Source organism: Vicugna pacos, chromosome 18 (assembly GCF_048564905.1).
Source record: "Vicugna pacos chromosome 18, VicPac4, whole genome shotgun sequence".
Taxonomy (NCBI): domain Eukaryota; kingdom Metazoa; phylum Chordata; class Mammalia; order Artiodactyla; family Camelidae; genus Vicugna; species Vicugna pacos.
The window spans coordinates 44,889,741-44,908,086 of record NC_133004.1 but is presented as its reverse complement, the minus strand read 5'-3'; the positions used below and the strand labels follow the sequence as shown (position 1 = coordinate 44,908,086).

The 18,346-nt window shown below is 45.7% G+C and overlaps 1 protein-coding gene across 4 annotated transcripts in view; it reads left to right on the top strand.

The window, feature by feature from the left end:
• Window positions 1-18,346, top strand: part of SDK1 (sidekick cell adhesion molecule 1) — a 719,511-nt gene that overhangs the window by 255,808 nt on the left and 445,357 nt on the right. For 3 of the 4 annotated variants that reach the window (XM_072943395.1, XM_072943396.1, XM_072943397.1), the window contains one exon: window positions 15,693-15,852. In XM_072943395.1, coding sequence (XP_072799496.1) covers window positions 15,693-15,852 — 160 coding nt within the window. Of the gene's footprint in view, window positions 1-15,692; window positions 15,853-16,241; window positions 16,374-18,346 lie in introns of those variants that run through there. The other variant, XM_072943400.1, reaches the window with a different exon arrangement.

The window sequence follows — 18,346 nt, the reverse complement described above, 5'->3', positions numbered from 1 at the left end:
GCCACCTAGGGGAGGCCTGGCCGTTATTAATTCCTTTCTGGACATCCTTTATGTGCTTGCCCAGGGGCCTTGGCATTGGGCATGTTGTGAAAGTCATAAAGCTAAAGTATTTTGCACTGACTGCTCGTACTGACATTCAGAAAAACAAATCACAGCAATGGCTGGCGCTTCCTCCTTCGAAAGAGCATGCGCTGAATGACTTTCCGGTGTCTGTTTCTTGGTGGAATTTGCTCTGGGCCTGCTCTGCCCTGCTGGGTGAAAAAGGGTTAATGAGCATGCTGGGGCCACAGCTGTTGGAAGCTGTTGGTGATCTTTGCACACGGACCTGTTGGGATGTAGTTATATTGATGGCTTTTTTTTTTTGTATTTCAAACATGAAACTCATTTTTTTAAATGTTTGCAAAATTTGTGCAAAGAGAGGAAAATCTTTAAATGGGTGATTCTCAAACTTTAGTAAGCATATCAGATGGGATTTAGTAAGCCTAGGATGGGGTCCAAAGTTTGAAAAGCACCGATTTAAATAAATTTCCCTCCAAGCTATTTTTCTTAGATGCCCTGACATAGATCACAAACAAGTCTATTGATGGTTTCATGCAGAAACAAATGAATGTATTTTTACCATTTGTGGAAATTACAGTTTTGAAACTGGGAAGGCCTGTGTATTATTGTCGACTCTATTTTTGGAAGTAATGGTGGAAGTATTTCAACCTGATTACTGCCTGTGGAGTGAGGAATTTCTTAGTATTTGACTGACCACCTGCTGATACTTTATTTCCTTAGAGCTCCTTAAGTCATTATGAGAATCACCCAACAGTTTGAAATCAAAATGATGTCTTACTGTAAAATGTCAGCTATCTGTCATAAAAAGATTGCATGCCATTTTGAATATAATTGCCAGACCCCTTACATGCAGACGTTTCAGAACACAGAATCCTTGCAAAATTAGGAGGCGCACCCAAGATTCAAGCCTTGCAGATCTGAGGAAACTGTCGTCTCTTTTTAGGGCTTTTAATAGTCCGAGTAATTGTAACTCCGCTCACTGCCCTTTTCTTCCTTCCTACCTCGTGGTCATGCTTGTGACATTTTAATGATGCTGTTTGTGTGTGGCTGTTGATGATTCTGCCCAGTGAAGCTTATTTATTTATTTTTCCCTAAGCTGGGGTTTTATCCTGTTTGCTTATCTTGGTGTTCTGATTCCTTTCTGAGCCGCAAGCAGACATTCCTTTCCAGGCCATTGTGTGGTGCACAGCAGGCTGCTGGAGCTGGGAGCTCCTGCTGTGGAAGCCCTGTTTAGGTAAATGTCACTGCTCTTAGACAAAAAAGAACTTGGCTAAGTCGCAACTTCAGAAGCAGCTGAGATGGCCCCATCTTAAACGTTTTATCTGGCAATTTGAAAGCATATGTTTACTGTATGCTTTTGGAACACTGGCTGGTTTGGCCCAGGGTTTTTTAACTCATTGCTTATCAGTATACTTGGGGTGGAGGTGAAAAGTAGCCCGGGGGGATGAGTAATCCAGAGTTGGTGCCCTCCCGCCCCTCTTCCCCCCACAGGCAGGCGGGGAGTGGAGGCAGGCAGCGGGGAGAGAGCTCATCCCAGCACGGTCGCTGCACCCGGAAAGCGGCCTTGCAGCTGGAGCCTGACGGGGTGCCCAGGAGCGTCCTGTCTCCGCCTTGCTGCTGCGGAGAGCAGTGGGGTTGATCCAGCGTCTGTGACCGGGGCTCTGGGGCTCGGTACATTCTGGGAAGTCTAACTCATCTTAAGGCCTCTTTCTTGACATTAAGAACATACTTGTGCAGTAATGCTTCTTTCTCGGCACCTCAGGGCTTTTGAAAGGGGCATCTGCCTTCACTTATTTCTGCCTGGCAGTCGCTGCCCCGGGGCCTCCCTTTCAAGTGCAGAGGACGTGGGGAGAGTGTAGACCATCTGCATAGGCCACCTCTTCTTTTGCCTCTCAGTCCTGGGGCTGGCACCTGCTCCCGGTGGGCAGTGACCGTGAGTCTGCCGCCCCTCTCCTTGAATCTTTCTTTATACTCACAGACCTTGGTGGCTCTGGAAGTACTCAGCTGACTTTTGTATAATCCTGCTTGTTTGGAACATGATTATTTTGAAGAAAGCTTTGAAAACACCTTCCCACGATAGTTTTCCTTCTAATTCTTCAATTGCATTCATCAGCATCGCCCAAGACCTGGTCTCCCTGTCCACAGGGCAGAGTCTTTTCGCTTTCATGAATGTATGTCCGAACTTAAGCTGACTGTCCTTCCATCCTTCTCTTGTTGTCCTCTCTTGTGTCCCCTCCAGTTTGTCTCCCCTTCCTCCTGCTCACTGGCCGCTGCTGACACCCACAGACAGAAGTGGCTCTTTTCAAGAGGACCTAAGCACAGGGGGTGGGAGCATAAACTTTGCTCGAGGTTCCTTGGGCACAAGTCCTGGCTCTGCCGCTTCCCAGCTGTGTACCTGGAGCACATCCTTGCCCCCTCTGTGCCTCGATTTTGTCATCTGCAAAATAGTGAGAATAATAGCACTCAACAGGCTTAGCAAAAATCATTATTATTACTTCTTAAATGTACTACTTTAACAGCTTTATTGAGATAAAATTTAAGGCCATAAAATCCACTTGTTTGAAGTGTAAATGCAAAGTGTTAGTATGTTTGTGGACTTGTGCAACCACCACCACAATCTAATTTTTTACCTCCACGATAAACCTTGTACCTACTAGCCATCTCCTGCCTCCCCTTCGCCTCCCTGCCCTGCCTACCTGTCCCCAGGTCACCACTAATCTGCTTTGTCTGTATAGATCTGCCTTATTCTGGACATTCGTATAATCACAGAACACGTGATTCTTTGTGACCAGCCACTCTCACTTAGCGTGGTGTTTTTAAGTGTCCATGGTGTCCGTGTAGCAGCAGGTATCCGGTTTTTGCCTTTTTAATGCTGAGTAATGTTACACTATTTGTCCATCCACGTGTTGTTTATCCATCCATCACTTGATAGACATTTGTGTTGTTTCAATTTTTTGACTGTTATGATTGATGCTATTCTACGTATTTGTGTGCAAGTTTTAACGTGGACATATGTTTTTATTTCTCTTGGACATATACCGTGGTCACATGGTAACTCTGTGTTTAACATTGTGAGGAACGGACAGGCTGTTTCCACTTTATGTTCCCACCAGCAATGTATGAGGTTCCAGGGTCCCCATATCCTTGCCAACACTTGTTCTTACTTGTCTTTTTGATTATAGCCATTGCAGTGGGTGGCCTGGAACAGGTCTTCTCATTATGATTCTGATTTTCATTTTCCTAATGACTGATGCTGCTGAACATGTTTCATGTGCTTATTAGCTTAAATACACTGTTAAGTGTAAGGACAAGTTCTTACTGTTACAGAGATAACACAGCTATTAGAAATGTCAGTTCTTGCTTTTATGAAGTTTGCAACCATGGCGAGAGAGGAGTTTTTAAGTCAAGCATACTTAAAGAATGATACGTGATTCTCATTAACAGTGAGAAAATGTAATTCGAGATAAAGCAAAGTCATCTTTGCTTTAGAGTTTAGAATTTCATCGTTTCCTAATAGGTTTATGTGTAGAGAGATCATTTTGTTTGATTTCATCTGTACTTGCTTTAGTTTGAAAAACTGGTGGTTAGTAACACGGAAAATACCTTTTTTGCCACCACAGTGAGTTACAATTTGTTCTGAGCAACTCGCAGAAGATTGGAGTCAGATGCAGCCAATTTTCTCCCAGTTGTGTTTTGTTTTGTTTGTTTTTTCATCTTGCCTGAATGATGTAAGCTTTCAATCAGCTACATAATAGTGGTTTTTCTGTAGGATAGGTGAGCTTATGTAATTTGCGTTATGGGAAATTGTATATACTCATTTTGATACCTCAGTTGGCCCTGTGCACTGGACGCTCCCTGCAGGAAGCATCTGGCTACGGCACTGATGATCTTTGATTGCTGTTGTGTGAATGCTTTCCTGCACGTAGCTTCGTCTGGGGTGAGGGGCATGTTTGTGTGTACATTTTATGGATTTTGAAACAGAAACATGAGCCACTCTGCCTGATGTAAAGCTTGCCAGCCCTAAGGTTGACGTTTAATCATGCAACTATATTTCTATCCGCTTTTGGTTTCCATTGGAACCAGAAGGGCAGTGAGCCAACCGTATGGTGGTGGAATTAGTTAGGGACAGTGGTATTTGACTTTAACCGTACCAATTACTATGTGATCTAGACTGAGTTACCTAACCACATTCTGTCTCAGTTTTTTTCACCTGTATAATGGGCGTTTAAAAATATGACCCATCTGATGGGGTTGTTGTGGGGATATCTGAGATATTATTTGTTCAGACATTCCTTCCTTGGTACGCAGTAGATGCTCTGTCATTGTCAGGTAGGTAGTAGTACTGGCAGCATGAATAGAAGCTATCACCTTGTTGACTCCATGTGATTGGGAAGTAAGACGCGTAAAGGGTTAAACAGCAATGGGAGAACTGGAAATTCAAGAGCTCTAGGCAATCTCATTAGCATGGCAGTGCAGGAGGGTGTGCCTTAGAGTGCTGGTGACCCCCAGAGTGGCCATCAGTCATTGCCTTAAAGCAGTTTGAGGCAGTAACTGAGAAAGAATTGTCTCTATTTCTGAGATGATGGATAGATGGCTGCCTTAAGGACTTTTGAGGTAAAATGTATAAATTCACACATATTAAGTGTACAATTTGGTGAGTCTTGACAGATGTATAACCTCATGCCACCACCACCTCAGTCTGGAACTGGAACGTTTCTGTCACCATATCAAATTTCCTTAGGTCCATTCCAGCCAGTCTCCATCCCTGTAAGCAACCATTTTTCTGATTTCTTTGCACATAGATTGATTTTACCTGTGCTTAAATTTCATAGTAAGGGAATCATATAATATGGGCAATTTTGTGTCTGGCTTCTTTCACCCAGCATAACGTCTGAAACTCCTCCACGGTGTTGACTTTACCAATTTGTTCGTTTTCGGTGATGTGCATCTCTGTTGTTTCCAGTTTAGGGTGTTATAATTAACCTTACTGTGACTGTCCATGTAAAATTACTCATGTGGACATTTGCTTTCTTTTCTCTTGAATAAATATCTAGACCTGGAATCTCCGGGTCATTGAGGTGTTTACTTTTGTAAGAAATTGCCAAACCTTCTTCCCAGGTGGCTGTGCTGGTTTTGCACTCTGACCAGTGAGGAGGGGGAGGGTTGCAGTTGTGACACATCTGTCCACGTTTGGTGTCTGTCTTTTCAGTTTGGCCGTTATAGTTCCTACTGTCGGATGACATTGCACACTTTCCTGTCTGCTCGTTAGCTATTCGTATTTCTTCCTCTGTGAAGTGCATTTCAAGTCTTTTGTTCATTTTATTTATACCTTTTCATCTTATCATTGAGTAGTAGGCATTCCTTATATAATCTGGCTGTAAGTCTCTTCATGTATGTCACCAGAATATTTCCTCTTACTTTGTGCTTTCATAGTAATTATCTTAACAGAGGATTTGTTTTAATCAATTTTTTTGATTTTGAGGTAATTATAGATTCACATGGAGTTCTTACACATCATACAGAGAGGAGCTGGGGGCCCTGTACCGTTGACTCAGGAGTAATATGTTGCAGAGTTATTGTTCTCTGTTACAGCCAGGGTTCTGACGCCGATGCCACCAAGCAGAACATTTACATCACAACAAAGGTCCCTCATGTTGCCCTTTCATTGCCAAATCCCTGACCCTGGGAACCACTAATTTGTTTTCCCTTTGTATAGTTTTGTCATTTCAAGAATGTTGTATAAATGGATCATTTGTGACCGCTGGGGATTAGATTATTTTCATTTGGCAGAATTCTCTGGGATTCATCCAGGTTGTGGTGCGTATGCATAGTGTGTTCCTTTTTATTACCAAGTAGTGTGCCAGGACAGACAACGGTTTGCAAAACCGTTCACTTTTTGAAGAACGTCTGGATGGTATCCAGTTTTTGGCTGTTATCACTAGAGTGCTGTTAACATCTCGTACAGGTTTTTGTGTGACTGTCTTCATTTCTTTGGAATGAACGCTCAAGAGTGCAGTTACTGGGTTACACGGTAGTTATACGTTTAATTTTTAGCAGAAACCGCCAAATTGTTTTCCGGAGTGTCTGTATTACTTTGTTTCTACAGCAATGGTTGAGTGAGTCAGTTTTTTTTTTTTTTTTTACATCATCAGCATTTAGTGTTGTCACAATTTTTGAATTTAGCTGTTTTGGTAGATGTGTACTGATAACTCACTGTGGTTTTAGTTTGCATTTTTCTGATGGTTAATGATGTTGAATTTCTTCACGTGCATGCTTGTCATCTGTAGACCCTCTTCAGTGAAATATCTGTTCATATCTTTTGCCCAGTTTCTATTTGGATTGTTTGTTTTGTACTGTTGACTTTTTAGGGTTCTTTATATGTGTTAGATACTAGTCCTTTTTCATGTACATGGTTTGGACATATTTTCTCCTACGGTGTGCACATGTTTTCATCCTCTGCACAGGGACTTTTGCAGAATGAAAGTTTTCAATTTTCATAAGGTTCAATTTGTCTTTTTTTTTTCTTTTCTGTGTTGTGCTTTTGGTGTCATGTGTAAGACTCTCTGCCTAACTCTAGATTTTAAAGATTTTGTCCTTTAAAGAGTTTTATAGTTTTACACCTAAATTCATGATCCATTTTGAGTTAATTTTTACTGTAACATGTGAAGGTTGAGTAGAGGTTCATCTTTTTGTCTCTGGATGTTTAGTTTCTCCATCACCACTTGTTTAAAGGTTCCAGTTTCAGTTGCTCCGTGGAATTTATTTTTCACCTTTGTCAAAAACCGGTTGGCTGTGCTTTGTGCTCAGCTTTTCCTAGGTCCTCCTGCCATTCCTGGGACACACCAGGCTCATTTGCACGTCAAGCCTTTGTTCTCGCTTTTCCTGCTGCCTGGAATGCTCTCTGTTGCCAAGTGCATGACTCCCTTCCTTAGCTCCTTCTGATCCTCACCCAGTGCCACCTTCACCATGAAAGCTCCCTTATCTTCCTCGTAAAACTGCAGCCTCTTCCTCCAATTCTCTCCTCTCATATTTTTTCTATAGCATTTCTTATTTTTTCTTATTATTCCATATATGTGATCCTGGAAAATTCCTATGTTCTGTAAAATTGTACACTAATATAACAGAACCCAGGAGATCACCCAAAACCTATTGAACTTTGCAGCCAGGACACTAAGGCAAAATAATGTTCCTAGTAACTTTCTTCATCAATTGGCTATTTTGATAAAAAGGAAGAAGCTGCTCAAGTTTATTTATCTGCACTTGCAGCTTCTCTGAATAGTCTGAAGTAGTGAGAGGCGAGGCAGTGTGCAGCAGCCATTGTGTGCGCTAAACTAAGGAAAGCACTTCTTTAATTTTAGGATAGTCTTGTTTATTGTTACTGTTGCTAATTGTTTCCGTATAGTTTGAAGCCTTACTCTTTAGTAAGTGAAAAAGATGGTCTCTGATCACATTCCTCATTGCAACTCACCCTTCTGAAACTACCACTCATTCAGTTGTGGTGCAATATCAAGAAGAGTCACAATTACCTGAAAAGGCTGCTAAAACACTCCCTTTTCCAACTACTCATCTGTGGGAGGCTGGATTTTTTCATATCCCTCAATTAGAAACAACATAATTGCAAGAGACTAAATGCAAAAGCATATCTGAGAATCTAGTTTTGTTTTATTAAGCCAGACATTGGAGAAATTTGGAAAAAAATATGAAACAATGCCACTCTTTGCAGTAATATTTTTGGTTCTGAATAATAAAGTTATTTTTCAAAAATATGTTTTTTATGATAACATATAATAACTTTAATGTTATTATTTTAAGTTATTAAATATATGAAAAGTTCTCAGTTTTGCTTTCTAATATGATGAATATAGGAAGCTGTAACTCACATAAACAAGAATTTTGGGGTTATCACGAATTTTTTTATAAGTTGTAAAGGGGTTCTGAGACCAGAAGTTCTGAGAACCACTGCTCTAAAAAAAGCTGGTTTTGTTATTTTGTTGATTGGGAAACGCAAGTGCAGGAGGTTGAGATACCCAAGGCCACAGAGCTGGTCCGGGTGGAGCTGGGGCGAAGCCGGCAGTCTGGCTCCGGGGCCCTTGCTCTGAGCTGCTGGGATGCACGGGCACTTCTCTGAGAAACCCCGATGGTTCATCGTAGCTTTGCTCATATCAGTGGGCCTTCTCTATCTGAATTTAGATATCCTTCAGAAGTTCTTTTCCCATGTAATTTTCTTGGTTTAAATGAAACCTTTACTGTTTAGGGATCTTTTGAGTCCTAGTATTTATGACAGTGCACATGTGACAGAGACTCACCAGTCACCATTGATCAGGGAAAGATAAATCTCATCTGAGTTTCTTTTCTTGGACATTATGGCCTTTTATTTAATAAGTTGGGTTTTTAGGATTATATGAAAGAAATACTGTACCATATTCAATAAAAAGATTGGTTATTTCTGATAACTCTTCTCTTATTTCGGTCGGTCATGCTTTTCCACTACAAACCATAGAAACGACAATTTAGTGCAATTCTACTTTGAAGTAAAATATTGAGAGCTGGGAGCTTATTTCAGTTTGGAGAAATAGGGGAATTGTTTTTATCCCACTGCCTCTTATTATTAATTTATATGCTGAAATAGATTAGCAGAGCGCAGGATCAAACCAGTACATAAATACAACCATTTATTGTTTCTCCCATCAGCTTCACTGTCGATTAATCTCTCTGAAAGCTTGAATGGTTTCTTAGGGGAAGATATTGGAAGGGCAGTTTTACCCCATGAGTTCCCTTAAATATGCTGTTAATTCTCATTGATTTTAGGGAAAACAGAGATAATCAGTTTGACTTCCCCCTGACTGAATGCATTGGCAAGCTGTTCACAGTACTGTTTAATGGAAATCTCCGGGACCCCTCCTGCTTTCCTGTTTTCACACGCACAGGCCCGAGTACCAGGAGAACATGCAGACAACTGCTCTACTCGGAGGAAATCCCACACTTGGCAGACGAACTTTTGAGTCCAGAATGATGAGATCTAGGCATGCACAGTGCCTGCTTTCCTCCGCCTCCTCCCACTGACTACAGCGCCCCCGAGAGGACAGTGGGAAGAGGAGCGAAGAAGAGAGTCTTTTCCTTCTGCTCACCGTGTACTCAGGTGTCCTGGCCCCTGGCCCCTAGACTCTGTCCCCAGCCAAGCGTAGCTGTCGCTGCCGCCCCCCAGGCCGTTGCTCACGTCAGAGGCCTCGGGTCCTGCTCCCCTTTCACAGCTGGGCCCAGGCACACACACACAGTTGTATCGGCTCATGAAAGTTCCCTCTGAGCTGGGATGAGGAGTGCATTTATCTAAAAAAATTCTCATCTGTACAAGGAGAGGGGCAGTTCTTTAACAAGACTTCCAAAGCCTTTGGCAGCCACCGTGCGGCTGCAGCAGCGTGCAGAGAGATGTTATAAGGCTGGAGCCCCAGCCCCGTGAGCCTGGGCCTGTCAGCATGCCCCGGGCTCCCTGGGCGCAGGAGCCCCTGCAGCGTCTGCCCCGGCTGCCACGCGGACCCCTCCGCCAGGGCCCCCTGAGCCCCTTCAGCGGCCATCGCAGACCTTTCGTGCTCTCACCTCCTGCAGTGCGAGTGGCCAGCCTCTTGCTCCCTGGGCCATGACTCCCCAGGGCAGGGACCGGCTGCATCCCCAGAGCCACCAGGAGACATCAGCGAACCATAACCCTAACCCTGACCCTGACCCTAACCTTGAGGGTGATGAAGTACCTTTGTATTGTGGGGCAGGAGCTGCTGTGCACCTGTCTCATGCCTCCTCTTCAGCAGACACTGGGAAGATGTGAGGGTCAGAGATGCTGCAGGGCAGGACTCACAGACTTCCAGTCCTGCCCCGTCAGAGGTGCCTGAGGGAGGGTAGCAGTATGAGAACACCCTTCTGCTTATAGTCATCCTGGTAGGTCAGCTCTACTGTGTTTGACACCAGATCTAGATATTTTCATTCATTGTAGCCATCTTTCACCCTGAAATTTCTGATACTCATTTATTTCACAAGGCAGCCATTGCAATCTATGAAGTGACATACAGAGAAGCTGGCTAATTTTTTTAAGACCCCTAGAATATGATGGGACATCCTACTATAGTTGGAAATCTATCACTGGAAAATATTTGTAAGTGTTTCTGATAAGCGAGAAGACTGAAGCCTGAGAATTAGCTGGGATGATACAGCCGCTGTCTCCTCCCTTCCTCCTCCATCTCCTCCTCCTCCATCTCCTCCTCCCCCTCCTTCTCCTCCTCCCCCTCCTTCTCCTCTTCTTCCTCCTTCTCCTTTCTCCTCCTTTCCTGCTTCGTTTCAGCTTAACCAGCAAAGGGTTTACGTGGGTGGTCCCAGAAAGTGCAGAGTGATCCAGCACGTCCTAAAGCACACGGAGGACTTTGTCCTAGGACAGTTATCTTAGAGGATCACCCTTCAGCATGGCAGGGTCACCTTGCCATACTTGCATATTTAACTGTAGAAGAACATATCTGATCATATATTTAAATTTTGCCTCGGAAATCACGTTTGAAATGCACAACAGTTGTTTTAAAAAGATTAATACTACTGCTGTGAGAAAAAGCAGCACCTCCTGTGTGATTGAGCTCCTGGCCTCAGTCGGTGCACGTAATGACCCGCCGGCAGCTGAAATCTGAACAACTGTATTTACCAGGAAAGGATCTCCTACCCACATTTTTCAGAATAGTGGTTCACAAATGATACATTATGTCTGGTGCTTTTGTTTCTCACTGGGGTTTGAAAAATAAAAACTTTCCCTTAGTGGTAAATTCATAAGCTTGGGGTATGAAAATGTTTGAATTTGATATAAAAGAAGTTTTGAAAGGAAGATTAGTGGCTTAGACCAGACGATTAGTCGCCCTGGGAAATTCAGCTGTCGAGAGAGCAGAGTCGAGTGATAAAGGGTCCCGCCCCAGCCGACTGCTCCCCTCGCCCTGCGATTCCCGTCCCCCCAGCTGGAGCCGCGCCTGGTCCACATAAGTCTCACCCATCCTCCTCGGAGCGCGGGGGGCTCCCCGCTTCCACGCCCCCATCTGTGGTACAGTCGATTCTTATTATTTCCTTACTCACTGTCACTTTAAAATGGAGGAGAAGGGGAAGTCACCAAACAGATCACGATTGTCTGTTGTCCTGGCTGAAGCTCTCTCGTGGGCAGCATCACGAGAATCACTTGAAGTTTGACTTCCTTGGCACCTAATAGTTGATTCCTGTCTCTTCTGCCATGAAAGAGTGTCTGGAAAGACATCCTCCCGTTCCACTGGGAGCAGGTGGTTCAGACCCATGGAAGGAGAGCTGGGAGCCGAGGGGCCCGGTTCTGCTCCGGGACTTCTTGTCCCCCCGCTTCCCCGTGGGCGTGACTTGTCCTGTGGCAAGGGGCTCATGGCTCCGTGCTAGGTGAGCAGGAGATTGTGCTCGTATTGGGCAGTAAAGTCCATCCACACTATGTCTGAAAACCTTAGAAGCCCATTTAGGGAAGAGACTTCTCCATCATGAAATTATGACGTCGTCTTGCGAGAACGTTAAGTCCATTTCTCCCCATTGGATGGACCTTAAATCTGTATTATCCAGACAGAGGAGACTCACTCTCTCATAAATGATTTTATGTTCTTTTTAAAAAGTATGTGAAAATGGAAATTCCACAGGTTTTCTCAGTAATTCAGTCAAGGTCTTATACCGTTCTTTGCGATAATACAGAAGCATACTTAATCTCTGCTCGCTCTTCCTGAGGAAGGGAAGCTCGTCAGTTATTATTTGGGAAAACACCCCACCCCCCGCCCGCCTCAGAGGGCGTCAGGGGGACCGTTGGCTCTTCCCCAGGTCAGCGTCTGATAATCCTGTCTCGGAGGTAACTCAGTTATCTCTGTCTTCAGGGATCCTTTCGGACTCTTTTCTGTTCCGTTTAAGGTATATAAGATCACATGCCTTTGTAGAAGTGTGTGCAGACCTGAGTACTAATCCTTCTGTCTCTCTTTCTCTCCGCCAAAGCTCTTATGTTTTCTTACCTTTAAGCCCTCTTTTTTTCAGTGCCTACTCTGTGTGTTCCAGTGGTAAGCAGTGCTGGGCTCAGAGCGAGAATTCCGTTGTCCTCCCGCACACTGGCGAATCTATGATAAAACGCTTGTGCTGGTCATTTTAACGTGGACACTGAGGGTCCTCCCTTCTCCCTACAGTAAATGGTAGTGTCTGTGCTAACCCTATTTCTGCAGGCATTGGGATCACGAGGAATTGGCTTGCCAACTATGCGAAACTATTCCTTAAGAAAAACTTTCTTCCTCCTCGATCGCACTGCCTGGCGTAGTTCGTACATGGTATAGGCATGTTTAATGAACTGTGAAATCTGTGAAGATGGAATTATTACAGTGTCACTTATATTCCAGACTGTCATATATTAAATCGCTGGTGATCTGTCAGTTGTAAAACCAAATTCAAATTCTTGGGCGCCAATCGTGAAGCTTTTTTCTTTCAAAAGATGTATTTCTGACGACTCATTCTTGTAGGGCGCTGGGACCATAGGAAGTAGCACTTCCTCTTCTACGGCTGAAGCTAGTACAAATGGCAGGGCATTAATACAGCTTGGACCTCAGTCAGTCCCAAGGTACCAAAGCTGTATCCACTGCAGTGCAGCTTTGCAGACTGTCTGGGCCATAAGCGCGGGTGGCTTTAGCTGAAGTGCACAGCAAAATGGGAAACTGGGCACACAGTTGACCATCCAAATCTGAGAATAATTCTGCTGAACTGTAACTTAGAGTGGCTGATGTGTGGCAGGAGCAGGTGGGACTTTTGGGACGGGACAGGGTTGACTGCTCCTGCCTTTGTGTTACATACTTGGGTCACAGCACCTGACACTTCACCATTTCTGCTTCCATGCCAGACCTAGCCTGTGACCTCTGTGGGGCACCAGCTGTCTTATCCTCGTGTTCCCAGTGCTGATAACAGCATCAGTGTGTGTTTGTTGAACAGAAAATTGTGTGGGTCAGACATCTGAGACTCCTTGACACCTCTTTCCCCTTCACTCCCACCTTCAGTCCATCATGAGATCTTTTCTGCCACCACCACTGTTTGGAGCATTTTCCTGAGTTTACTGCAGTGACCTCCTGACTGGTCCCCTCCCACTACTCTGGCCCCTCTGAATTCCTGCTCCATGCTGCAGCCAGAATGAGCTTTTAACTACACAGCCCCTTCAAAGGCTTTCTGCTGTCCTGTAGCAATAAGAGTTCATCATCATCGTCGTAATTGTACTGACAGCACCTTTGACCAAGGCCTATAAATAGTGTGGTCATACAGTTTAACATCTGCATGAGAACACTTTCAAATGTGCAGTGGGCACCGCTGAAACTCACACGGGGATGATGTGGAGATGAGATGAGTGTTTGCCTTGCCTGCGAGGCCCTGTGTCGTCTGGGCCCCTGCTCACCCTGCTTCCATCCGCTCTCTCTAAACCTGCAAAACTCCTTGCTTCTCAGTCTTCTGTATTTCCCAAGCTTACACATCATGTTTGCTAGCACCACAGGGCCTCTGCACGTGTTAGTGTCTGAGTATTTGTTACCTACTGATCTTTTAGCTCTTAGCTCCTGAGTGGCATCTCATTGACTAGGTCAAACCTCCTTATTATAGGCTCTTACTACACTCACAGATGCAATTTAACCATTTTTATTTGGATAAATACCAGTAAGAGACTGGTAATATTGTATTACCAGTATATCAGTTATGGAAGACAGTGATCAACACAATGGCAAATAAACCCTACATATTTAAATTCTATATATTCAGTACAGAAGAAACCAGCTATATGTACAACAGTTTAACCTAAAAATATAGTCTCGATTTTACCACTAATACGCTATTTGATGCTTTATTTGCTGAAAAAAAACCCAGTAATTTAATTTAAAAGTCCAGGTTAGTAATTCCACAAATTTATCAAAAATTTGAAGCTTGGATTCTTGAGGGAAAAACGTTTCTCTATTGAGAAACCTGTGGCATTTAGACCATAATATGTAGAAGGACTGGATTCTGGAACAGAGTATCTGGGGTTAAATCATCATTTCAACACTGCTGTCTGTGTGGCCTTGAGCAGGTTAGTTTCCCTGGGCCCCTCTTTGCCTGTTTGTGAGCTGGGTATGAAGATGGCATCTATTTTTAGGGCTTTTGTGAGAGTTCAGTAAGGTAACACCGGTAAAGCACTTGGACCGGTTTCCAGCACAGCGGACTCTCAGTGAATACTAGCTATGGCTGTTGTGTAATTGTTTCTGTATTTATTCATCCAGCAAATAGATGTTCAGCTTCTCCCTTGTTCCTGGCATTGGTGTAGGAATTCAGGAACCATCAGGACGGGGCGTGGGAGCGCGCTTTGTCAGGGCGTGCTGGGGGAAAGAGCCCTGTTGGCTGAAGGCTGGGAATGAGCGCGCTTTCTGGGAGCTGGGGCGGAGCGCCCTGGTGGGAAAGGGCCCCGAGCCAGGGAAGGGCTTAGCCTGGCTCAGAGTTGAAAGCAGAGCGAGCTGGAGTGTTTCCGCCCGAGTAGAGAGGGTAGGAGGCCTGACAGGAAGCAGATTATGCAGGTGTGCCCTGGGCGTTTTATTAGAAAAATGAGAAGTCACCTAATTCTGTTTACTTTACTGATGAAGAAACAGAAACCCACGTGTCCTGATCGGGGTCATGTTGAGAATTTGTGAGGGAACTAGACCTGGAAGTAAGTCTCTTGTGTTCATACATTTTTTAAAAAAATTAAGGACACATCATGCAAAAATCGCACAAGGCAGACGTGGGATGATTTTCTGTGAATTTTCATGCTGTGAAGGTGCCCGTGGAACCGGATCGAGACAGAGATCTTGACCTGTTCTCCGTGAGCCACCCCCAAACTGATCCCCCACCACGCCTCCCCCCGGAGGTGACACCCACCCGGGCTGGCTGCTGACACCACACGCTGGTGGTGCCTGGTTTTGCACCTGTGTGAACTTGTGGCTGGGAGCCCATGCTGTGAGCAGCCCCCCGTCTGGTTGCCTTCACTGCACGTGTCTGTGAGGTCCTCCTAGTGGGTGGTGGTGTGTGGGCAGCAGCTGCTTCTCTCCTCGCTGCGAATCCGCGGCTTCCCTGGGCGATAATCCCTGAAAGTCACTGAGAGAGACAGTGTGCGTGGAGTGGGAGCTGGACTGCGGTTCAGGGCACTTAGCATGTCTGCTCGTCTTGCGAGTCCCAGTTGCCGCCTCTCGCTAAGTGAAGCTTACACGAGGAAATGTCTTTGTCAGAGCCGAGATACATACGCCCGACCGTTACTCTGAGAATACAGTGCCTGGTTGAAACCAAGGCTGGCACCAGCAGGGACTGCCCTGTATGCAGCAAACACGTGTTACTCACGAGTGGAAACGGCTTGGGTGGGTTGCCAGGCGCTTTCAGACGGTCCGCCAAGGAGCGCTCAGCCTTTTCAATGCTGTCTAAGGGACTGTACATTTCTAGGGGGTCAAGGATAATTTGCTACTTAATTGGGCCAAATGGCCGTCATTTCTACTTTTTAAAATTAGGTCTGTTTAAATAAGTGATTGATTGGGTGAATGCCATTCTCATGTGTATTTCATTCAGTTTTTTTTCTTTCTCTTTTTTCTTCAATATTTCAGATGACGTTGTGCCATATTTTAAAACAGAGCCAGGCCTACCGCAGATTCACCTGGAAGGGAACCGCCTGGTTCTCACCTGCCTGGCTGAAGGGAGCTGGCCGCTGGAGTTCAAGTGGACACACAATGACAGTGAGCTCACCACCTACAGCAGCGAATATAAGTAATTGCTTGCTTAAGAATAAGATTCCGTTTCAGGCTGATGTGTTTAGAATACTTGCCTTACTGGCCATGATAGCCCAAGGGGGGAAATAGTGGGTTGAATCTGGAATGCATTAAGAATAAAGGAATGGGTCTGAACAGGTAATCAGCGTGTGCCTCGCTGTTCTGGTGCAGACTGTACGTACACTTAGGGTCTGTCCTTATATTTGCGGAAGTAGGCCCGCTAGTGAAGTCACCGGACCCAAAGCCGCTGCAGTCACGGAGCAGCGCGAACGGCGGCTGCTGCGCGGCACGTCTGCGCTCCGCGGCAGCAGCCCCGCCCGCCGGTGCTGTTCTGTCTGCAGAGCGTGGACGTTAAACGGCGCTCTTCAGGCCAGTGGCTCCTGGAGCTCTGATTAGTCCACAGAACGCTTTCCTGCCCAACTGTCAGGCTCGGGCTGGGAAAAGAGGGAACTTGGGAGGATGGGCACGAAGCTAGCATCGCTTTCAGCAGCAGCAGTGACCACTGACCCAGCACCTGACGTGAGCGAGGCACTGGGGACAGGACTGCATGCGGCGGGGGGCCCAGTGCAGGGGACTGAGGCGGGGGAAGCGGAAGATTGGGTTCCGGAGGGGGTGCAGCTTCGCCCAGGGAGCGTCAGGGCCGGCTTGCGAGCCTCTGCGTCTCCTTGCGGCGCTGGCGGCCTTTCCGGTTTGGTACCTGTTTGCCTCCTGTCTCTGCGAGGACTGTGCCCGAGGCTCAGCTCTGAGTGGGATGGAGACTTAGTGACTGCCTAACAGTCCAAGAGGCACAAACCAGCAACACCAAGCGCTCATTTAAATGAAATAAGAAAGAATTGGCCGTCTAGGGGTATTTTTAGGAGTAATGAGCCTCTCAACATGGGGCATAGCTCACCATGCACTCTCTTCACTCAGAAGTTAGAACATGGGTGTGCACGGACCACATTCAGCCTGCTCAGAATGTGTATGTGTGTGTGGAGGGTGGTATTTTAAGGATCAGCTTAAAAACATACGTGGATGTATGCACAGTGTACGCTAACTGATTGCCAGCATTTGACACTTGTAAGGTTTCATATAAAAATCTGCTGTCTGGCTCCTTTGAGCAGTCAGAAGGCCTGGCCACCTGGGCCTGCAGCCCCACCCAGAAGTAGGCACCGGGCAGTGCTGCCCTTGAGTGAAGGCCCGGACACCCCAGTTCTCACCTCTCCCTGCCACCCCTCATAATGCCCTGCTGGATCTGCCCAGTTCCAGGCTGCACCTGCCCTTTGCAGACAGAGGAGCCGTGACCTCCTCTCTCATCCCGAGGCCCACGCTGTCAGAGTGCCTACTGCTGTGGGAGCAGTTTATGCCAACGGTGACCAGCATGTTGAAATCAAACAGACCTTGGTTGGAGTCTCAGCTCACCACCAGTTAGCGTTAGCGCTGTGACCTGGGGAAAACCACTTTTAGCCCTACGTGCAGTATCTGCAGAGTGGAGTGATCACACTTCATTCGTGGTGGTGTGAACATGGAAAGGCTCTAATCTATGTAAAACAGAGTATTTTCTGGCCCACAAGCAATCTGTTAATAAATTCTAGGCAAGGTCATATTTTATTGTAATGTGACATGGGGCTCGGTTTGTCAGAATGGGTATAAAGAAAGCAAAAAGTGAGCTTACAGATGAGAACCGTGATGAGCAGTGGGCTTTGATGGCAGACGACTTGAGTTCAGTATTTCTATTCAACTTATCATCTCCTTGACTTTGGGCAAGTTATCTGACCAGTTTGATCTTACTTTTGCCATCTGTAAAATGGGTGTACTAAAACCCACCTTAGGGGGTTCTCATGAAAATTAAATGATGTAATGTTTTATATGCCCCTGGAAGAAAGGTTTCAAAAGAATCCATATTGTTCTTCCTCATAAAAAGGAGTAGTGATGTGGGTGGTCTATAACAGGGGTCTTAACCCTGGAGTACGTGGCCATGGATGGTGGCAAAGGGATTGTTTTCTCGATCTCCACTTTCCACGGGCATGTTTCTGAGATGGAGCTCCCTGACAACAGGCCTTGGTGTTGACACCGGCCGGTTCTCTTTTCACACCCACTTTGTGTTGTTTCTTCCACTTCACAAAAGAAGGGCATGCCCTTCGCAGTTCGAGCCTTCCGTGGAACAGCGTGTGCAGGGTGCCAGGGCTTGGAGAGACCTGTCGTCCCGGAGAAGGGCTTCCTGCCTTCACTCCGCCCACACTTCTTTTAAGGGCAGAGCCACACCAGACAGGGGTCTTTTGAGCAGTCCTGGGATTTTCTTAACTCGGATTGTTGTGTAGGTGGGCGGCAAGAGCCGCGCCGCTTTTTGTGAACCCCCTCACCTCTTCTTCTCCAGTATCATCAGAGTATATACTGTGCCTCAAGAAATGTTTTTGGGAACAAAGCCAAGAGGCGCTGACAAGAAATACCACAGGCTAGCACCTTGTTTTCTCCAGGTTGCAAGGGTGACGCCCCATGGCTTTCACCCACTT